The sequence below is a fragment of the Ictalurus furcatus genome, chromosome 6 (assembly GCF_023375685.1).
Source record: "Ictalurus furcatus strain D&B chromosome 6, Billie_1.0, whole genome shotgun sequence".
NCBI lineage: Eukaryota > Metazoa > Chordata > Actinopteri > Siluriformes > Ictaluridae > Ictalurus > Ictalurus furcatus.
In genome coordinates, this window is record NC_071260.1 from 30,087,610 (window position 1) to 30,111,149 (window position 23,540).

The window sequence follows — 23,540 nt, forward strand, 5'->3', positions numbered from 1 at the left end:
TTCCCATCTCTCAATCTCTCTCTCTCTTTTCCCATCTCTCTCTCTCTTTTCCCATCTCTCAATCTCTCTCTCTCTTTTCCCATCTCTCAATCTCTCTTTTCCCATCTCTCAATCTCTCTCTCTCTTTTCCCATCTCTCAATCTCTCTTTTCCCATCTCTCAATCTCTCTTTTCCCATCTCTCAATCTCTCTCTCTCTTTTCCCATCTCTCTCTCTCTTTTCCCATCTCTCAATCTCTCTCTCTCTTTTCCCATCTCTCAATCTCTCTTTTCCCATCTCTCAATCTCTCTCTCTCTTTTCCCATCTCTCAATCTCTCTTTTCCCATCTCTCAATCTCTCTTTTCCCATCTCTCAATCTCTCTCTCTCTTCCCATCTCTCTTTTTCTCTCTTCCCATCTCTCTTTTCCCATCTCTCAATCTCTCTCTCTCTTTTCCCACCTCTCAATCTCTCTCCCCATCTCTCTATCTCTCTCTCTTTTCCCATCTCTCTCTCTCTTTTCCCATCTCTCAATCTCTCTTTTCCCATCTCTCAATCTCTCTCTCTCTTTTCCCATCTCTCTCTCTCTTTTCCCATCTCTCAATCTCTCTCTCTCTTTTCCCATCTCTCAATCTCTCTTTTCCCATCTCTCAATCTCTCTCTCTCTTTTCCCATCTCTCAATCTCTCTTTTCCCATCTCTCAATCTCTCTTTTCCCATCTCTCAATCTCTCTCTCTCTTTTCCCATCTCTCTCTCTCTTTTCCCATCTCTCAATCTCTCTTTTCCCATCTCTCAATCTCTCTCTCTCTTTTCCCATCTCTCTCTCTCTTTTCCCATCTCTCAATCTCTCTTTTCCCATCTCTCAATCTCTCTTTTCCCATCTCTCAATCTCTCTCTCTCTTTTCCCATCTCTCTCTCTCTTTTCCCATCTCTCAATCTCTCTTTTCCCATCTCTCAATCTCTCTTTTCCCATCTCTCAATCTCTCTCTCTCTTTTCCCATCTCTCTCTCTCTTTTCCCATCTCTCAATCTCTCTCTCTCTTTTCCCATCTCTCAATCTCTCTCTCTCTTCCCATCTCTCTTTTTCTCTCTTCCCATCTCTCTTTTCCCATCTCTCAATCTCTCTCTCTCTTTTCCCACCTCTCAATCTCTCTCCCCATCTCTCTATCTCTCTCTCTTTTCCCATCTCTCAATCTCTCTCCCCATCTCTCTATCTCTCTATCTCTCTCTCTTTTCCCATCTCTCTATCTCTCTCCCCATCTCTCTCTCTCTCTTTCCCCATCTCTCCCTCTCTATTTCCCCCATCTCTCCCTCTCTTTCCCCATCTCTCCCTCTCTATTTTCCCCCATCTCTCCCTCTCTATTTTCCCCCATCTCTCCCTCTCTATTTTCCCCATCTCTCTGTCTATTTTCCCCATCTCTCTCTCTATTTTCCCCATCTCTCTCTCTTTCCCCATCTCTCTATCTCTCTTTTCCCATCTCTCAATCTCTCTCTCTCTTTTCCCATCTCTCTCTCTCTTTTCCCATCTCTCAATCTCTCTCTCTCTTTTCCCATCTCTCAATCTCTCTCTCTCTTTTCCCATCTCTCTTTTTCTCTCTTCCCATCTCTCTTTTCCCATCTCTCAATCTCTCTCTCTCTTTTCCCACCTCTCAATCTCTCTCCCCATCTCTCTATCTCTCTATCTCTCTCTCTTTTCCCATCTCTCAATCTCTCTCCCCATCTCTCAATCTCTCTCTCTCTTTTCCCACCTCTCAATCTCTCTCCCCATCTCTCTATCTCTCTATCTCTCTCTCTTTTCCCATCTCTCTATCTCTCTCCCCATCTCTCTCTCTCTCTTTCCCCATCTCTCCCTCTCTATTTCCCCCATCTCTCCCTCTCTTTCCCCATCTCTCCCTCTCTATTTTCCCCCATCTCTCCCTCTCTATTTTCCCCCATCTCTCCCTCTCTATTTTCCCCCATCTCTCTCTCTATTTTCCCCATCTCTCTGTCTATTTTCCCCATCTCTCTCTCTATTTTCCCCATCTCTCTCTCTTTCCCCATCTCTCTATCTCTCTCTCTTTTCCCATCTCTCTATCTCTCTCCCCATCTCTCTATCTCTCTCTCTTTCCCCCATCTCTCTCTCTCTTTCCCCATCTCTCCCTCTCTATTTCCCCCATCTCTCCCTCTCTATTTCCCCCATCTCTCCCTCTCTTTCCCCCATCTCTCCCTCTCTTTCCCCATCTCTCCCTCTCTATTTTCCCCCATCTCTCTCTCTATTTTCCCCATCTCTCTCTCTCTCTTTCCCCCATCTCTCTCTCTCTTTCCCCCATTTCTCTCTCTCTTTTCCCCCCATCTCTCTCTCTCTTTTCCCCCCATCTCTCTCTCTCTCTATCCACCATCTCTCTCTCTCTATCCACCATCTCTCTCTCTCCCCATCTCTCTCGCTCTCTTATAACAATTTATTAGAATTCACCCAAATAACTGTAATCTTAATCTTATCGCACTCCTTTATCTGTGTATGATTTAGAGCAGGCAGAACTCTAGATCTAACGACCTGGATATAAAAGAAGTAACTCAAATGAACCCTTATTTCGATCCTTTCAGTCCAGTTTTGCACTGTAAACATGAACTACAGCTTTAACCTGTCGATGCAGGCAAGTGAGCACAGTATTAGTGAGACAATCCATAACAGGGTGTGTATTACACGATTTGAATGCACTGGCGGTTCTTTCCTTCCGTACGTCGTTCATTAAACTCGTATAAATGCACACCTAGTCACGGATTATCCCTTACTTAATTTGGATTTTTTTTTTTTTCATCACAACATAATTCCCATAAGTTCCATTTGTTTTATTCCACAATGAAGCCCAACATGAACCATAGCGTTAGAAACGTAACGGCAGCGATTGCAATCGCCAGCAACCGTTGTTTCCTCTTCCTCTTGATGACCTGAATTACTGCTTGTGTAAATGATACCGCCCTCAGGTTTCTCACATCACAGGCTTTCGGTTTCGCACCATCAGCGTTTCACTGACCGAGAGCCGACTCTTCTGTGGTAGGAAAGAATGCGGCCGTACCTGACTAGGCACCGACTCTGGAGCCAACAATGGCACCTTGTTGTTGTACATGAGTAGCTTCACATATCAAGAAAGAGAATTATTTATTTAAACAACAATACCTAGTTTTAATTGATATACATTTAAAAAGGTCCAGTTGGTGAAAGATTGCGTTCTCGCGTCAGTGGAGTCTGAATCAGATAAAGAAAAGGACAAGTGGAAGAGAGAACATTAATAGGGAACAGGAGTGTACTACTGAGTGAAGGGGCATGTGCGGCAGCTGACAGGTTAATGACTGAGCACTACAGTGTGTGTGTGTGTGTGTGTGTGTGTGTGTGAGTGAGAGCGAGAGAGAGCGAGAGAGAGAGAGAGAGAGAGAGAGAGAGAGAGAGAGGGGCGTGGACATGAGAAGGCTAGGAAGAAGTGGGTTAAGAGGTTACAAACACGGAGCAGATGGTGTCTCACCACTAACGCTACTAAAAATATAGACTTCAATCAGTGCAACTTTCACCTCACGCTTCCTAAAGAGACATGCTCAGGCCTTTCAACTGTCAGAAATGTTTACGCTCCAGAACACTCAGGCCCAGACTGCTTTCCTTTCCAATTAAACGCCAACAATGACATTTCAGTTTAACAGATTATACAAATTACACATGGGTTCTCCCGGAATTCTGTGACCCTTAATTCACTGCTTAGATTATAGTTCAATCCAGCCAGTTTAATATACTTGGAGACATACACACGGACACAGACACACACGGACACAGACACACACAGACGGACACACACAGACGGACACACACAGACGGACACACACACGCACAGACAGACAGACACACACAGACAGACAGACACACACAGACAGACAGACACACACAGACACAGACAGACAGACAGACACACACAGACACAGACAGACAGACACACACAGACAGACACACACAGACACACACAGACAGACAGACACACACAGACACACACAGACAGACAGACAGACACAGACACACACAGACACACACAGACAGACAGACACACACAGACAGACAGACACAGACACACACAGACAGACACAGACACACACAGACAGACACAGACAGACACACAGACAGACACACACACAGACACACACACAGACACACACACAGACACACACAAAATAAAATAATCCACTGTTAAAAAGTCTTTTTTTCAAACCCTCATATTCTCCCTAATCTGGTCTCAGCCAATCCCCATTCTCTCTCCGATCACATGACGGCTAGCAACAGGAAGGGTGAAGGCTAACGCATGCGTCCTCTGAGGCACGTGAAGCCAGTCAGACTTTTTGAACGGCTGTTCGTGCTGCGTCACAGGGCAGCGTAACGCACTCGAGGAAAGCTAGTGGATGGAAATCTGCCATCTTCCGCGTACAGGACCTCACGGATGCCCATGGCTGGCTAGTGTTCCTGTGATTGACTGGGGATATAGAATAGTATTATCCCATACTGGCATGTGAAGGATAGTCAGGCTGTTGCTGTTAATCATCTCAGATGCCGTTCTCCAGACGGATTTCGCGTTGTTCTGATGACACTCTTGTCAGAGTAACAAAAAGTACCTTTGTAATGGATGAGACTGGCTCCAATGACACAATACAAACTGTGATGCTAGTGATGTCTAATGTGTGTGAGTAATGTCTAGGGACTGTACTGAGTTCTGTCACTCAGTGACTAAAGTGCCTCTGTCTGGATATGTTATGAGTCAGTGTAGAACTTTGCTCCAAAGAACAGATGTGAGCAGTAGCTGTTTGGAAGTGTGAAGATGTCAGAGAGAGAGAGAGAGAGAGAGAGAGAGAGAGAGAGAGAGAGAGAGATTCATTATGATGTGTCTAGTAGCAGAATGTATGTAGAAGGGGGCAGTGATTAATGTGGTCATTAGACAGGTGGCTCTCTGTGTGTGTCTAACTCACAGTACATATCACTCATGAGTCATGAGCTGACACACAAAGTCACACACACACACACACAAATGAAAAGTAGATACACATACACAATCCATTGTATTGGCACATGAAGAGACTACAACAATGATTCCTAGAGGTCATTAAATGTCCATTGATCTGTAAATGTTTAAACAGAATGTGGACTTGAAACCCGACCCATAATGCACTGCCAGACAATAGCGGGACTGAGAAAAACAAACAATGTGTATCTGTGAAGGATTAGGTAAAAATGCGTTATGTATATTATGTAAATAAGACATGATGGAGCATGCTGTTATTGGAAAAGCTTCCATTCTTCCATACTGCCATACTTTTATCTGTTTATAGTAGGGCTGCAACTAATGATTATTTTCATAATCGATTAGTCGGTCGATTATTATTTAATTTTTTTCGATTAATCGGATTGGGGCGAACTTTCAGTAGCATTTTTCTGTTTATTTAAAACAAAATCCACAAACTGAGTGTTACAAATATAAACTTCAGACTAAAACTTTACACAAATGTTTGTCCAATTACATAAGACTGAAAAGAACCCAATACACACCAGAATATATATTATTCATTTAGGCCTGTAGTTTAATCCAGTGCTTTTTGTGCATCCATAAAAAAAATAATGCATAAATACTTATATATAATATAAACTAATATACAAGTTTATATTATAATAATAGTATTTATGCATTCCTTTTTTATAAAAAGGTAACACTGATTTAAACAGTAAACTGAAGAAAGTCACTGTCGGCGAGTCAGGGTATCACGGCGTCACGTTACGTGCGTATGACGTCATGCGGCGTCGACTAGGACGCGGCTTATTCTTCCGGTTAGTGAAAACCCGCTCGTGCTCCTTTTGAGATGATATTACCTTTCTAAAATCCACACACTAGACGGTAGAGTACGTAGTGCATAGTGCAAGTGTGTAGTACTTCATTTGGGACACAATTTTAGTATTTACTCTCCGATGCGTGTCTTCGGTACAGAAGTAACGTAATGAGTAAACGCATCCCGTGCCGCGCAGACCGACTAATCGACGATGAGATTCGTTGACAACGATTTTCATAATCGATTAGTTGTTGCAGCGCTAAATATAAATAATAAATAATGAATTAAATGAGTCTAGTGCATACATAATGATAGTGTTTTCCCATGTGGAAACGTTCCAGCTTTCCCATTAGACCGTTCCAAAGTGCTGACACTGCACTCTTACGGAAAGTTTCCCAATATCAACGTTTACATGTTATTATGTCTTAAAAAGCGACACCTTTTTTTTTTGTTATTATAGGCTTCGACACGAGTCCCTTTCGATGAGTCGTTGCTATAGAAACGGCATCGTGTTAGAACAAGCGAACAATAATATAAACCTGTGGAACAGCGCTGCGGTATAAAACTTCTGGTATAAAGCTTCAACAACGAATATCTTTCCAAGGTGACCTCGTTATCTTACTGGCTGGCCGAATACGCAAGCGTGAGTCTATATTTACCGTAGTGCTGAGTACAGAAAAATAAAACAAACCAGTCACACCCGGCAATGACTCAAAGAAACACACCGACACACCCAAACACACCCACACCCTTGTACAAATAGCAGCAATTCTCACACATGTACAAAGGTTTTGTTCCAAGTAGATCACAGCTTAAATCACCTCAATCAGGAGGACAGGAACGTGAGCAGAGTGTGAATGATTTGGAAGGGTTGTTCATTATGATTAGGACTAAAAGGATAATGTCGGTTGTATAATGGCGTCAGAGCAGAAGAGCAGGCCCGTGTCCGGGATAATGATGGGGTGGGGCTGGCACGCAGATAGATTGGCATTCTGTCAGGTACCTACTCCATTACACAGTCGGTAAATGACCGATGCTACTGATAAACCCACTCGGGCATTAAGACTTCACCAATTAACACGGCGCCATTAGCGTGGCTGATAGATAGGTAAGTGCCGGAGCTCGCTGCTGCTGCAGTACAGAGCAGGTTTTCACACGGATTTGGGAACAAATGGCTTCGTAAGTTCATTTGTAATACAGTAGTGTGCATCTTAGGCTGAGTCGACAAGAAAATAAGATTTACATAAAAGAGCTCTGGGGCCATGTTTCAGGATTCTAATAATGTTGAATTGACCAGAAAATGAGATTTACTTGAAATGACACTGGGGCCCCGAGTAAGCCATTTGTTTCAGGATTCCGACAAACGAGTGCGGAAGGCGCTCTCGATAGCGAACGATGCCGTGCAAAGACGCTGACAAGAATGCCAACCTAGCTGATTTGGTTTGATTCAGTTTCACTACGCTTATATCTACATAAACAGAGGTGTGAGGGGGAAGGGGCGGGGCTAAAAACTCATAAATGTTTGGTTCAAAGCTGAGAAATATGAAAAATAAACAAGCACCATGGAAATCAACACTGAGATGGTGCGACATGTGAAATAAATATATTAAATATAGTACTACGCTTTAACCAGCATTTGGGTCCCCCCCCCTTCTATTCTTGGCTCAGATATCCAGAAAACATTTGACTTCTGTAGCACTCACGCTCGGACATATGTTTTACCGTGTTGGGGGTCAGTTTAGCAGCTTGTTTGTCAAAAATTGCTTCCCGGGAACCCAAAATAAGTCGTGTGTCTGGTTCGCTCCCTGCAGTGGGGCCGAAAAGGGGTTTGCTCTGCATTCTCACCGCGATCAAATCGTATTAGAGATTGCGTGGAGGCCGACTGAGGCCACCCTCTCTCAGGCGGCCTCAGATCCATTACTTCGTTTGCATCCGAGCGTGACTGCCGTGTTCACATCCGACCGTATGAGCTGCATCAAGACGAGAGTCAAAACGACTGAATGCATCAGAGCGAAACTGATACTTTTGGTTTGTGCGATATTGGGGTCGAGTCTACACTTATCACAATTAAGAAAGAAAGAAAGAAAGAAAACCAGAAAGAAAAAGACAGAAAGAAAGAGACCAAAAAGAAAAAAAGACAGAAAGAAAGAAAGAAAACCAGAAAGATAGAAAACCAAACCAGAAAGAAACCCAGAAAGAAAGAATACCAGAAAGAAAGGAAGAAAGACAGAAAGAAAGAAACCCAGAAAGACAGACAGACAGACAGAAAGAAAACCAGAAAGAAAGAAGGTAAACCAGAAAGAAACCCAGAAAGAAGGACAGACAGAAAGAAAGAAAACCAGAAAGAAAACCAGAAAGAAAGACAGACAGAAAGAAAGAAAACCAGAAAGAAAACCAGAAAGACAGAAAACCAGAAAGAAAGACAGACTGACACAGACAGAAAGAAAGAAAGAAAACCAGAAAGAAAGACAGACAGACAGACAGACAGACAGAAAGACAGAAAGAAAAAGAAAGAAAACCAGAAAGAAAGACAGAAAGAAAGACAGACAGAAAGAAAGAAAGAAAACCAGAAAGAAAGAAAGACAGAAAGACAAAAAGAAAGAGACCAAAAAGAAAAAAAGACAGAAAGAAAGAAAGAAAACCAGAAAGATAGAAAACCAAACCAGAAAGAAACCCAGAAAGAAAGAAAACCAGAAAGAAAGGAAGAAAGACAGAAAGAAAGAAACCCAGACAGACAGACAGACAGACAGACAGACAGACAGAAAACCAGAAAAAAGAAGGTAAACCAGAAAGAAACCCAGAAAGAAAGACAGACAGAAAGAAAGAAAACCAGAAAGAAAGACAGAAAACCAGAAAGAAAGACAGACAGACAGACAGACAGAAAGAAAAAGAAAGAAAACCAGAAAGAAAGACAGACAGAAAGGAAGACAGAAAGAAACCCAGAAAGAAAGAAAGACAGAAAGACTCATCATACGCAGGGTCGTGGGGCAGCCTGGAGCCTATCCCAGGGGGCTCGGGACACAAGGCGGGACACAAGGCGGGACACACTCTGGGCGGGGTGCCACCACATCGCATGGAGCAATCACACACACATTCACACACCCGTTAATACACTACAGACAATTTAGAGATGCCAATCAGTCTACAACGCATGTCTATGGACTGGGGGAGGAAACTAAATAAATGCTAATGATCTAAATAACTAGCTTAAAACATTTTCGCATATCACATCTAGTGTATATTTTCTCGTTTTGTTAGTCAACAATCCAAATATCCAGAACAGATGGCAATTCCACAGCAGCTACAGCTCTGCCCTTTGGCTCAGTTTAGCAGCTCACGTCTAGACAAAAAATGCTGCCTGCGACTCAGAACACACATGTTCAGTTCACTTCCAGCAGCTGGAGTCGAATCACTTTCTGTGGTCATTAAAACTCCCAGGACAGTTATCGTAAAAGAGTAGGGGTGTACCCCCGGTGTCCTGGCGAAATTCCCCCATTGGCCCTTCTCCATCATGGCTCCCTAATAATAATCCCCATCTCTGAATTGGCTACATCACTCTCTCCTCTCCACTAATAGCTGGCGTGTGGTGGGTGTTCAGGCGCACCACGGCTGCCGTCGCATCATCCAGGTGGATGCTACACACTAGTCGTGGTTGTGTGTGTTCTCGCCTGCCTAAATGAACCCTAAAGGAAGACTCACCGGTAAGGTTGGTTCGTGCGCTGTAGGTGCCCAGGTACACGCCGTCCGTGTTGGGTGTGTAGCACTCGAAAACGCCCTGGTCCTTGGCCTGCAGCTTGGTGATGTGCAGAAGGGCGGAGTCGCCGGTCAGTCTCTCGACGTAGATCTCTTTGGCATTGACGCGCTGGGAATAGACGGCGTAGGCGTAGTTGGACTGGGCTGTGCTGACGATACGGATCTCTCGATCAGGAGCTGTATCGAGGTACATCGACCACTCGAAGTCCTGCTCCATTCCCTCTCGGTAGCCGGTCACGTTACACCAGATGGTCACGTGAGTGCCCTCGGTCCGCACCAGAGGCCCAGGCTGCACCGACACCAGCCTCTGGGCTGTACTCACGCCTGCTGAGGAGAGAGAGAGAGAGAGAAATAAGAAAGGAGAAAACACTCAGTGAAGGACAAAACACGCAACACGACTCCATTCTCTATACATGTTCCCAAAAGCATCTGCTGTGCAACGAGATGTCAAGCTGTTCAGTCCACTTACGCTTGATGAAGCCTTTTTAGTCTGTGCGAGAGTCTGCCTGAGTGTCTACAGGCAGTGTTTGACCTACACTACTTCAACAAGGCCTATTAGTGGCCCTCAGCAGACAGATACACTACAGCTTTCACAACCACTCACAACACTCCCCACAAACACACTGTGTGTGTGTGCGGTCTGCTCGTAACGGTGGACGTCACGGAGCAAGCAGGTTATAATCAGAAGACAAACAAACGCTCCATGCAAATTAATGAACGGAAGTGCTTTTGATCGTGCTGTCAAAACACGGCCCAGGATTTAGCAGAACTAATTATTCCGTCACTTAGGAATTAGCAGTGAACAGAGGCGGTTTTGAACAACTCAATGAGCACATGATAAAAGAGCAATTTTCCCCTCGATGAGGACGGGCTCTCGTCGGTAAAGGTGGGCCGCGATCTGCGAGATTAGCTCGACGTTCGAGTTTATCCTGAAACAGCTGCTCTTGAAAAACAGGGATGGCGGAGAAAGCCTGTTTATGCTTCGGCCGTTTGCGGTACTGTCGCGAGTAGAGACAGGCGCTCTCAGGCCGCGTCTGCGTACTGGCAGCTTGGCAGGATTAGAGGAGGAAAAATGCGAAACAGTTGGAGGTGAAGAAACAGTTAGGGAGCGATGCTTCGGATGTCATTGTCCAATCTGTAAGAACGGAAAAAAGGAGAGCCCATCTGCTACAAAGTCCCATCTGGCATGGTTCTCTGACTCAGTGAATGTGTCTGTGTGTGTGTGCGCGTAGGTGTAGATGTAAGCGAGATGGAGAGGGAGTAAATGTTGCTTGCAAATCAGCTGAACAGCCAGTGACTTAATTACTCTGAAATATGCGCATGCATTAATGTGCCACCTTGGAACAGACTGAAAGTGGCCATTCTCCTGGAATAGATTGAAAGAACACCCCCCCCTACACACACACACACATCAGCATATGCTTACCCTACCCATCTCCAGTCATTTTTATGCTGTACACACACACATCCAAGCAATACGTCTGTCCGTCTGAGTCTGTCCGAGTAAAAAGATAAATCCAGGCCAACAATGCACTACGCACTTTCCACCGCACCGGGGTCTTATCAAACGTCTGCTCATGCTATGTGTAACACACTCAAAGGAAAGGGCTATCTATCTACCTTGTTCCTCATAATACAAATGGCGAGTCTGACTGTGATTGACAGGACAGAATAACACCCCTCCCACCCAGAGCGCACGGTCGGTTTAGCCTCTCTCGGACTCCTGAACGGCGGGGATTTCGCCGGGATTCCAACTCGCGATCTCCGGACGATGGGGCGAGAGATCGCTCCCTGCTCCACTCGGGAGCCCAGGCAGTCGAAGACGTTCGATCGAGAAGCGTACACCTTGCCCTTTCAGTATACTCTAGAAATTCATTTACTAAGTGCACAGGTGTTCAAACAACCGATGAAGAGTCCCAGTTCACACCGATGTGGAAATGTCAGTTTTCTGTGTGGACTCGCGCAGACTGCGTCTGACAGTGCAGGACTCTTATAAACAGGGCCGCGACTAACGATCGTTTTCATCAACGATTCGTCGGCCGATCATCTTTGCGATTAAGGTTACACTGCTCCCGCGTCGCTGGACGTAAGAACGGACGGTGTTGCCTTTTAAGAGTTAAAATCCCCCCTTTCGGAGTGTTTTCAGAATTACGACTGAATACAAAACGCCGATCCTGACACGGTAGTTTACACGAGAAAAGTGTCAAGATGACGAAAACTTGCTCGGAATACTGTGGAAATAATCGATCGCGTCCTCTTAGACTTTTCCACGCTGAGAGCAGAGAATCGGGTAACGTGACGTGGTGAGCCGTCATGTCGTGTCCTGACTGCTTTTCTCCAGATCGCAGGCAGACGCCTGTCTCCACACCCACACCGATGATTACGCACTCCGGTGTGCTGGATCTGAGGCCAGCTCAACAGCACTGACATGCTGATCGGCTCTCGCTCCCTCCCTCTTTCTTCCATGCTACGCAGGCAGCTCTCTGTTGCTGTCTTGGCGCTAACCGTCACCCTCACCTCATGGTCGAGCCTCACGTGTGCCTGCGTGCGTCTGGTCTCGCGTGTGAAACGTCCCCGCGGCCAGTCTACGAGTCAGAACCGTCGACGACTCGTTCGCAGAGTGACGAACGCACGAGGCTGTGGCAAAGGGAACAAACGCCATTTCTCCACGGATGAACAAGACAGCCGTCTCTTTTTGATGTCTACATTAGTGCACTCTCGAGGCCTTGCAAAGAGCGCTAGCATTTATTCCGGTAATTAGACGATGCAAAGTGCTCACGAGACAAAGAATGCGGCTGAATCTTTTGCTTGTACAGCATTTTACAACTTTAAAATCATTGCTTGCGTTCGATTTTTGTATTACGGCGGCTGGCTGCGGCTGCACGGTCGAGACAGACGCGAGGTTTTCTGCCTGATTGCGATTTGAATACGCAGCAACGGGACGCTCTACAGAAAGGCATGTGATTATCGCGCTGGACGTGATTTGTCCGAAAACACTTCGAGAATGGTCAATGAGGAAAATGTGGGACTTGGGAATACACTCGTATCGCACCTACAACGACGGGTCTTTTTCTCTAGAACAGCCTGAAATCCTGCTAGTGATGCAACTCGGCAGCTGGGAAGGACAGCCTGCTCGCCCGCGCCCCATCAGAGGATCCCGCGAGGACGAGGCTTAAACACGACGGTGGCACTCTGAAGATGTTAAACTGGAACAGTCATGACAGCCTTATCCTATCGCGTTAATGGCACAGAGGAGCACAGGCTTTTTGGTTTTTTATGTGGTTCATGCTACACTTACCCAGAATAACAGCTCTGCCCTGACACACAGCCCACAGCATGAAATATGCAGCACATACAAAGTAGCCTGCATTTAAAGCCAGACACACAAATACTCTCTCTCCCTCTCTTTTCCCATCTCGCCCTCGCTCTTTCCCCAGCTCTCTCTCGCTCTCTCTTTTCCCCAACTCTCTTTTCCCCTCCCTCGGTCTCTCTCTTTTCCCATCTCTCTGGCTCTCTCTTCCCCTCCCTCTGTCTCTCTTTCCCCTCTCTCTCTCTGTTTCCTGTCTCTCTCTCCCTCTCTCCCCCCTGTTTTCCTCTCTATCTCTCTCTCATTTCCTCTCTCTTTCTCTCTCTTCCCCCTCTCTCTCTCTTCCCCCTCGCGCTCTCATTTCCTCTCTCTCTTTTCCTCTGTCTCTCCCCTCTGTTTTCCTCTCTCTTATTTCCTCTCTCTTCCCCCTCTCACTCTCCCCCCCTTTTCCTCTCTTCCCCCCCCTCTCTCTTCCCCCCTCTCTCTCTCTTCCCCCTCTCTCTTTTCCTCTCTCTCTCTCGTTTCCTCTCTCTATTTTCCTCCGTCTCTCTCCTCTGTTTTCCTCTCTCTCATTTCATCTCTCTTCCCCCTCTCTCTCTCCCCCCCTCTCTCTTATTTCCTCTCTCTTCCCCCTCTCACTCTCCCCCCCTTTTCCTCTCTTCCCCCCTCTCTCTTCCCCCCCCTCTCTCTCTCTTCCCCCCTCTCTCTTTTCCTCTCTCTCTCTCGTTTCCTCTCTCTATTTTCCTCCGTCTCTCTCCTCTGTTTTCCTCTCTCTCATTTCATCTCTCTTCCCCCCTCTCTCTCTCCCCCCCTCTCTCTTTTCCTCTCTTCCCCTCCCTGTTTTCCTCTCTCTCGTTTCCTCTCTCTTCCCCGCCCCTCTTTTCCTCTCTTCCCCTCCCTGTCTCTCTCTTCCCCCTCTCTGTTTTCCTCTCTCTCGTTTCCTCTCTCTCTCTCTCTCTCTCATTTCCTCTCTCTTTCTCTCTCTTCCCCCTCTCTCTCTCTTCCCCCTCTCTCTCTCATTTCCTCTCTCTCTTTTCCTCTGTCTCTCCCCTCTGTTTTCCTCTCTCTTATTTCCTCTCTCTTCCCCTCCCTCTCTCTTCCCCCCCCTCTCTCTTCCCCCCTCTCTCTTTTCCTCTCTCTCTCTCGTTTCCTCTCTCTATTTTCCTCCGTCTCTCTCCTCTGTTTTCCTCTCTCTCATTTCCTCTCTCTTCCCCCCTCTCTCTTCCCCCCCTCTCTCTTTTCCTCTCTTCCCCTCCCTGTCTCTCTCTTCCCCCTCTGTTTTCCTCTCTCTCGTTTCCTCTCTCTTCCCCGCCCCTCTCTTTTCCTCTCTTCCCATCCCTCTCTCTCTCTCTCCCCCCTCTCTGTTTTACTCTCTCTCTCTCTCCCCTCTCTCTGTTTTACTCTCTCTCTCGTTTCCTCTCTCTTCCCCCTCTCTCCCCCCTTTTCCTCGCTCTCTCTCCTCTGTTTTCCTCTCTCTCATTTCCTCTCTCTTCCCCTCTCTCTCTTTTCCTCTCTTCCCCTCCCTGTCTCTCTCTCCCCCCTCTCTGTTTTACTCTCTCTCTCGTTTCCTCTCTCTTCCCCCTCTCTCTCCCCCCTTTTCCTCTCTCTCTTTTCCTCTCTCTACCTCTCTTCCCTCCCTCTGTCTCTCTCTTCCCCCTCTCTGTTTTCCTCTCTCTCTCTCGTTTCCTCTCTCTCTGTTTTCCTCTCTCCCTCTCTCTTTTCCTGTCCTCCCTCTCTTTTCCCCTCTCTCTCTTCCTCTCTCCCTCTCTCTTTTCCCCTCTCTCTCTCTTCCTCTCTCTCTCTCTCTCTCTCTCTCTCTCTCCCCTACACCGCCATCGCTGTCGGAGACGGTGACTCTGCACGACAGCAACAGAAGAACCCACAGGACAAGAACATTGAGAACAGTAAGGGGGAAGTGGAAACAACAAGGGGGGTCGAACAGCCAGAACAATTTTACACAACAGAACAGATAAACTGGTTCTCGGAGCAGACTTTAGGACAGAGTGGGGTCGTACTAAAAAAACTTCCCGGACAGAGAAAAACTCATAAAACCGGTTACGCACACAACAACCGGTGAGAATCTGAACGTGCCGTCACCAAAGAGACGCTTCAGACTGAGGATGTGGGCAGCGGACGCGAGGAGAGAGGAGGAGAGTGAAGCGGGATCGGGTAACGCGCCTACTCCCACTCTCTCAGAACAACCTGAAGAGCCGTACACCACAGAGCAGCTCAACCGGGTTCTTCAATTAACAAAAAGAAAACGTGACGTCCTGCCGACAAATTATTTCTCAGACAGAAAAAAATTCATTAAATCGGTACAACGAGCAGTAAAAAGTGAAAACCTGGGCATGCTGTCACCACGGAGACGGGCCAGACTGAGGAAACGGACATTAGTCGCACAAAGAGCCGTAACATAAAGACTTCTCGCACGCTATATGACCACGATGGACTTACAGTGAACTTGAAAAGTTTTTGGGTTTTTGAGTTGAGGGTGTGCGTGGGGGGGCTGAGGGTGTGTGTGTGTGTGTGTGTGTTGGGGGGGGGTTTCTGTCCTTCTTCTTTCTTCTTCTTCTTTTTTTCTTCTTTTCTTAAATGGAAATAATATTTTAAAAATGTAAATATTTCAAAAATTGGATACAATAAAGGTGTCTTAAAAGTCTCTCTCTCTTGTTTCCTCTCTCTCTTTTCCTATCTCTCTCCCTCCCCTCCTCTCTCTCTTTTCCTCTCTTCCCCTCCCTTTGTCTCTCTTCCCCCCTCTCTGTTTTCCTCTCTCCCTCTCTTTTCCTCCCCTCTCCCTCTCTCTTCCTCTCTTCCCCTCCGTTTTCCTCTCTTGTTTCCTCTCTCTTTTCCTTTCCTCTCTCCCTCTCTTTTCCTCTCCTCTCTCCCTCTCTTTTCCTCTCTTCCCCCTCTCTCTCTCTCATTTCCTCTCTCTCTTCCCCCTGTTTTCCTCTCCTCTCTCTTTTCCTCTCTCTCCCTCTCTTTTCCTCTCTTCCTCTCTCTCTTTTCCTCTCTCTTCCCCCCTCTCTCTCTTCCCCTCTCTCTTTTCCTCTCTTCCCCCCTCTCTCTCTTCCCCACCCTCTCTCTCTCTCTCTCTCTCTCTCTCATTTCCTCTCTCTCTCATTTCCTTTCTCTCTCCCTCTTTTCCTCTCTTCCTCTCCCTCTGTGTCTCTCTCCCCCTCCCTCTGTCTCTCTCTTCCCCTCCCTCTGTCTCTCTCTTCCCCCTCTGTTTTCCTCTCTCTCATTTCCTCTCTCTCTGTTTTCCTCTCCCTCTGTCTTTTCCTCTCTCATCCTCTCTCTCATTTCCTCTCTCTTCCCCCTCTCTCATTTCCTCTCTCTTCCCCCTCTCTCTCTCTCGTTTCCTCTCTCTCTCTCTCGTTTCCTCTCTCATCCTCTCTCTCATTTCCTCTCTCTTCCCCCTCTCTCTCTCTTCCCCCTCTCTCTCTCTCTCATCCTCTCTCTCATTTCCTCTCTCTTCCCCCTCTCTCTCTCTTCCCCCTCTCTCTCTCTCTCTCGTTTCCTCTCTCTCTCTCTCTCTCTCGTTTCCTCTCTCTCTCCCTCTCTCTTCCCCTCCCTCTGTCTCTCTCTTCCCCCTCTCTGTTTTCCTCTCTCTCTCTCTTGTTTCCTCTCTCTCTGTTTTCCTCTCTCCCTCTCTCTTTTCCTCACTCTCTCTCTTTTCCTCTCTCATCCTCTCTCTCATTTCCTCTCTCTTCCCCCTCTCTCTCTCTCGTTTCCTCTCATCCTCTCTCTCATTTCCTCTCTCTTCCCCCTCTCTCTCTCTCTCTCGTTTCCTCTCTCTCTCTCCCTCTCTCTTCCCCTCCCTCTGTCTCTCTCTTCCCCCTCTCTGTTTTCCTCTCTCTCTCTCTCTTGTTTCCTCTCTCTCTCTTTTCCTCACTCTCTCTCTCTCCTTTCCTCTCTCTCTCACTCACACAGCAAAGGTGGTTGGCGTGCATCAGCTTTATTACTCCAGCTGAAAGAGGTGACTTTCTTATTCACACAGATGGTCATTTTTCTGCACCTGTTCACTGAATACGAAATAAGAAACAGTCAGTCGTGTCATCCGACAGCATTTCCATTTCTTGAGTCACAGTCCCGAGTCTGATGTGATACCCCCAGTCCTCACTCATATCCTTCCTACTTTTTATTTGAATTTTTTTTTTAAACATTGCCCTCACCGAGACATGACCAGCTGCTCTAGCCTTTATTCTTTTTTCTTTTTTTTTCTTTCCCTTTTACATCCATTATAAGAGAGAATAAAAAGACGATGATAAAAGGTTTATGACCAGAAATGAGAGCGGGAGATTGAGGAGAAAAAGCTAAGCCTGATGGGATTAAAGCCAGCTAAAGAGGAAAGGGATAAAGAATACTCGGGGAAAGAAAGATGACCTGGAAGAACATTCAGTCAGCAAAAAAACTCCGGGTTAAGGGTTCTGATCAATCCCGGGCTATGGAAAACCTGATCTCTTCTTGCGTGGCATGCGGTTTACTTTTTGCTTTAACTGGCGCTCATACGGTGCTTTAACGGAGCGGTTGCGTTTATGGACATCGTGGATCTGTACGGCCCGTGAGAGCAACCTGATCCGCATCAAACAAACACGCCTTCCTAAACAATCAGGTTATGGTCAGGAATATGAACACAGCAGAAACGTCTTCCACAAACCCAGCGAGGCAATTACACGCAATCGGTTCTGCCTAACTCCACAAGACCTGAGGCATTGCCCACACACACACACACACACAAAACACACACTGAGCCAGAGTGGAAGACCCTGAAGACTGCTGAGTTGAAGTCAAGCAATTAAAAGATCTTTTATCAAACACAATACTCATTCTATCTCCTGAGATGGTGGGGGAAAAAATGAACTAGCCAAGTTGCCAATGAACTGCCCACCTGAGACCGTTTACACTGTTAGACTGAATTTAAGACAGCTAAAAGGTGGAGGAAGAAAAAAAGAGATCCTCTGGTAAGAGTGCTAATAAATAAGGCAAACTGAATTACTAGCTCATGGACGCTGGCAGATGGTGTGATTAATTTTTCAGCTGGAGAACGGTGGAGGACGAGAAGCAAATGAATGAGTCCTTTTTGTTAAAGGTAACCTCGCAGGCCTAACCTTTTCATAAGTCCAGCTTTTAAAAAAAAAAAAAAAAGTTCCACTCGGAAACACATTAAATACGTTCATGGAAATATATTGTGACATTTCTATCGATGGTGTTTCATAGGAGGGGAAAAAAAAAAAAAATGTAGAAGATCTCAAACAGAAGTGATAACGGTCACGTTGCGCTATTAGCTCATAAAAAGAAAATCGTAAGAAAAAAAAAAAAAAAAAAAAAAAAAGAGGACGAGCTTTTTTTCTTCACTCACAATTTCCCTGTGACATTTAACGTCATATTAATGAGAGCTCCAATGGAGTGGTGGAGACAGTAAATGCTAGATTCCAGATGGTAATGCAGCTAGTCCATAAAGGATTAGGGTTTTTTTTTTTGGGGGGGGGGGGGGGGGAGGAGGATCGTTGCGCCTAAAAACGTTTGAAAATTTTTTTCAAAATTTGTGACGCCATCCATCCATCCATCTTCTATAGCGCTTATCCTTTTCAGGGTCACGGGGGAACCTGGAGCCTATCCCAGGGAGCATCGGGCACAAGGCGGGGTACACCCTGGACAGGGTGCCAATCCATCACAGGGATTGCCAATCACATACACACTCACACACCCATTCATACACTACGGACACTTTGGACAGGCCGATCAGCCTGCCATGTATGTCTTTGGACTGGGGGAGGAAACCGGAGTACCCGGAGGAAACCCCCGCAGCACGGGGAGAACATGCAAACTCCGCACACACAGGGCCACGGTGGGAATCGAACCCCCGACCCTGGAGGTGTGACGCGAACGTGCTAACTACTAATCCACCGTTCGCTCATGTGTATAGTTATTTAATGAAAATAATCATCATTAAGCATCATGACACTGTTGCTGGTATTAATATGAAAGTTGAAGCTTTCGAACCCAGTTTGTTTGAATTACAGTGTACAGATGAGATCAGCCTAAAGGATTAAAGCATTGCTGCATCAATTTCTTTAGGTAGACAGGAAGTACGGGTTAAATCCCGCTGGTGATACGATCAGCATTGTGGGGACGGTAGGAAACTGATGAACATGTCAATGAAAGAAGAGTAAACTAAACCGTTCATTTAGAATTTCCTAATAAAAGAATCTAACCGCATGCTAATTATACCGATTAATACGCAAGTCCTTTAATGATGATGGACAAATCAGACATACGATGCTCTCTTTTTCACTGATGAAACCCCCCCCCCCCCCCAAAAAAAAAAAACAAAAACCTGGAGTTGCTGTGTTGAGAGTTTTGCCTATCGAGTTTTCAAAAGCAGAACTTCAAAGTACGCAAAGTTAGTCTGGCGTTTTATAGCAGAAACGTCTTGCAAGAGAGATAACACGAGCAGCTGCTCTAGTCTCTAGTCCAACACTCCGGCTTTACGGCGTAACAGATGCTTATTAACACCGTCCAACAAAGAGTGGATGTGGGTTTCCATTTCGTTCTGGACTCGCTGGTCTTTTTATAGCCGATTCACAAAATTCGCCCTGTGATACCTCTGTTAGAAGAAAAGAAGAAGGAGGGGGAAAAAAGAAAAAAAGAAAAAAAAAAAAAGAAAAATGACAAAAACAGGCATCTGTGTAGTCTTTCAGCTGTGCAAGGCCAAACAACACACACAGTCTTCGAAAGCCAGTAGTTCGGGCAGGATGAGGACCCGCTGCTTCCTGCCTGTCTGTGTGTGAGCAGCTGGGGGCACAGCTGCAATCCTGTGTGTGCCTGAACGTAACTACGTGTGCAACGTCTGAAGTAGCATGCATGTCTACATTAAGGAAAACTACACGGAACGATCGAGTTGATCGAGCCCTAGTCTACTGGGGGGAAAAAATAAATAAATGCTTTTAAGCACAATTCTAGAGGGATGTAATTATGCAGGCAGTGGTGTGTGTGAACTTTGGTGTAGGACAAGGAAAATGTGCATTAGCTGGGTATACCATCACCAGGGAACATCTGCTGCATATACTACTCATGTGAACTTTCATTTGACGCTCGTGTAGATAGTATTACTAGGATAGCCTTCTCTCATCTCAGAAATATTGCTAAGATAAGAAATAGAATGTCACTACATGATGTAGAAATTTTAGTTCATGCTTTCATCATCTCTAGATTAGATTATTGTAATGCCGGACTGTCTGGATGTTCCAGTAGGAGCATAAACAAACTCCAGTTAGTCCAGAATACAGCTGCAGCTTACTAGAAGCGGAAGATACGCCCACATGACGCCGATCTTATCCACACTGTATTGGCTCCCAGTGAAATTTCATATTGATTATAAAATACTACTATTAACCTATAAAGCACTGAACGGTCTCGCGCGACAGTGTCTAAACGAACTTTTGGTCTTCTATGATCCGCCACGCCTACTTAGATCAAAGGTGCAGGCTATTTGTTGGTGCCTCGAATAGTGAAGGCTACAGCAGGGGGAAGAGCTTTACGAAGCCCTACTGTTATGGGACAGTCTTCCAATTAGTGTTCAGGGTCAGTGTTTAAGTCCAGGCTGAAAACGTATTTGTTTACTCAAACCTACCATGAATAGACTTTATTTTACGTAAAGTACACAGCTAACAATCTCTCCCTCTCTCCTTCTGTTGAGCCACACATGATTTTATGGAGACGAGAGTGATCCTGACCCTTTCTGCACTCCGGACCTGCCTGATCCATTCTGGTGCATTACCTCTGGATGGAGTTCTCATCAAGTGGAGGCTACAGCCTGGTGATTGCTGAGGACGGTGCTGCTTGAGGTACCATGGAAATGGTTTTGGACCTCAATTCCACATGAACATTCTCGCTGTGGTTGCTGGGACTACGGTTGCAGCGACGGCCTTGGGACTGCGATTACCACATGCGGTTTTACACTCGGGTCTCCTTCAGTGAACAGTGGACTAGTTCAACAAACAGACTTCATATAAACACCATAATGAACTTTCTTTTACTCTCACACTATCCGTTGTGACCCAGATGAGGACGGGTTCCCTTCTGAGTCCGGTTCCTCTCAAGATTTCATCCTCATATCATCTCAGGGAGTTTTTCCTCACCACTGTCTCCACCGGCTCGCTTAATAGGGATAAATTCACACACTTAAAATCTCTATCCTGTGTTTATATGTTTCTGTAAAGCCGCTTTGAGACAATGTACGTTGTTAAAAGCGCTCTACAAATAAAATTGAATTGAACATGCGCACACACACACACACACCAGAATTGGGGAAGCTTTTACTAGAGTGATTAATCATAAGATCCCTGTGCCCAAAAGAGGTAATATGAAGACACTGTATGTGGAACACAGTGCGTGTCTGTGTATAGGGGACCTGGGTAATGAGGTCTGCTTTTGTGCGCGCGTGTGTGTGTGTGTGTGTGTGTATATGGGGGGGGGGGGGTGTTGAAGAGAGGATCTGAAGAAGCACTGGCTATAAAATACTAGCGTGGGGCTGCAAGATTAATCGTAATTTTATCATTATTGCAGTGCGAGTTTCCAGAACGAATGCATCGCAATAACAGAGTGCATTAAAAGGGGAAATAATAACTGCACCATGATAATCACTTTCCCAACAAACTGAGTGTGCGTGCACAGATGACATCATTAAAAGTAAAGAAAAATAAAATAAAATTAAATTAAAAAAAAAGATGGGGACTGTTAGGTAGAGTGCAAAATAAATATCTGGCATCCAGAGTAAATATGTAAAGATGGGGGTAATTTTACTAGGTTACATGGCGTGCGCTATATATAGTGTAGAGGGTATATTATAGCGTAGTGAATAGGAAGTCATTGGGGATTTCACCTGTTCATTGGCAGGATACAAATACAAGAATATATTTGTGTATCAAGATGCACTCATGGTGCGTGTTTGTAGGCCTTGGAATATTTGGAAAAGTATCGTTTACGTTAATGCTAAACGTTTTATATGTAAAAATATCTATGACAGTCTTTTATTTAATCGCATCTCATATCATCGTTATAGTTGCCGTTATAACTTTATTGCATATCGCTTTTCTTCTTTTTATGTGCATGCTGTGCAGCCCTAACGCATCTGGTTAAAGGGAAGAGGTGCAGGCGTCTGAAACACGCAACACCAGGTTAAGTTATGTCCGCTTTTGAATGCGGCCGTCTCTACAGACAGATGAACGCCGTTTTCTCTACTCGGGAGAGACAGTTAGAGCCTGGTAAAAAAAAAAAAAAAACTAGGCTGAAATTTAATGAGTGATCAGATCGATTCGCTCGGCAGATTCGATCGGGCATTAGCGCAACTGGGAGCGGTTTCTAAAGTCTTCTTTTCGTTTATTTATTTCTTTGATTTACTGTTGATTGGGATGTTCTGATGGGCTGCATGGACGTTCAATCGGTGCTGACGAGTAAATAAGCAATTACAGTGTGTGAAATGAGGAAAGCCTATGAATAGATTACTGATAACGATTCGAAACCCATATCCGCAAATCATCCGCTACAGGGGAAACGGCAGTCTGAATCTGCGGAGGGAATAAAACTGAAAGCCCGTGAGATTTACGACGGTTTGAACCGGTCTGGGTTAGTTGGATGGAGCTGGATGGATTTAATCAGTGATATTGAGGGAAATCTTCAACAGAAGCACGATGAACAAATATTACAAGAGCAGCAGAATGAAAGTGTACCAATGGGCTGCGTAAGGCACATTTTCACACCAGGAAATTTCACTAGGCCCTTGACTGAATCAAGGCTGATTTTAATTCCTAGGCTGAAGAGATCCAGGAACTTATCTAGTTCCTGCAGATGAGGAACTAGTGGAACGGCACTTGCTGTACTGAACATTACCAGCTGGTCAAATGGGAGTTTCACAGAACGACCAACACTCTTACTCACCATTTTCCAAATGCGTGTTTAGCTAATAAGCAACCACTAAATCTTATTTTATATTAGAGGTGTCATGGCATGCCTGGCGAAGAAGAATGTTCCCGCAGTGCTTTTCTTTTTACACTAGTTATGAGGCCATGTTGCATTACTCTGGGTTACATTACTACTTCCTGCTAACGGCATGCTGCTTGGAGAACCAATAAAAATTGACTCGGGTCATGAAAGTGAGCTTTATACATACACGACCACTGCTTTGCAACCTGACGCATTTGAAAATAAATAAATAAGTAAATAAATAAATAATAATAATAACACAATATCAGTCACAATACACTGCTCTAAAATATCATGGGTTTGGTTCAGTACGTTTATAAACACTGGGGAACTAAAATGTTAGTTAATTATAGTACCTGCTAGCTGATTGGACAGTTAAAATCCTTCAGCAAAGCCTGAAGTTCTGGAATATTTTTGGAATTGTTTTTTTTTTTTTTTTTTTTTTTTAGTTGCACAGAAGTTGCCGTGGCCTCGACGGAAGCGCACCGATTTATTCACCGGAGGAGCATTTGTAAAAGCAACGTGCAGTGCTCTGCCTGCCTTTTATTCACCTTCATCATATTGTGGGAGTCAATGGACCTCGGCAGCCTCACTGAGCACCAGCACGCATGCCTCTAAAGGTTATTTAGATGACAAATGAACAAATCCATACCCATAGTTATGCCCAGCGAGTCCGAAAAATGACTCAAAAC

The 23,540-nt window shown here is 45.4% G+C and overlaps 1 protein-coding gene across 2 annotated transcripts in view; it reads right to left on the reverse strand.

Moving 5' to 3' along the window:
- igsf3 (immunoglobulin superfamily, member 3) overlaps positions 1–23,540 on the reverse strand; it is a 148,235-nt gene that overhangs the window by 98,551 nt on the left and 26,144 nt on the right. The window contains exon 2 of one of the 2 annotated variants that reach the window (XM_053627573.1): positions 9,504–9,881. In XM_053627573.1, the coding sequence (XP_053483548.1) occupies positions 9,504–9,881 (378 nt within the window). Of the gene's footprint in view, positions 1–9,503; positions 9,885–23,540 lie in introns of both variants that reach the window. The other variant, XM_053627572.1, reaches the window with a different exon arrangement.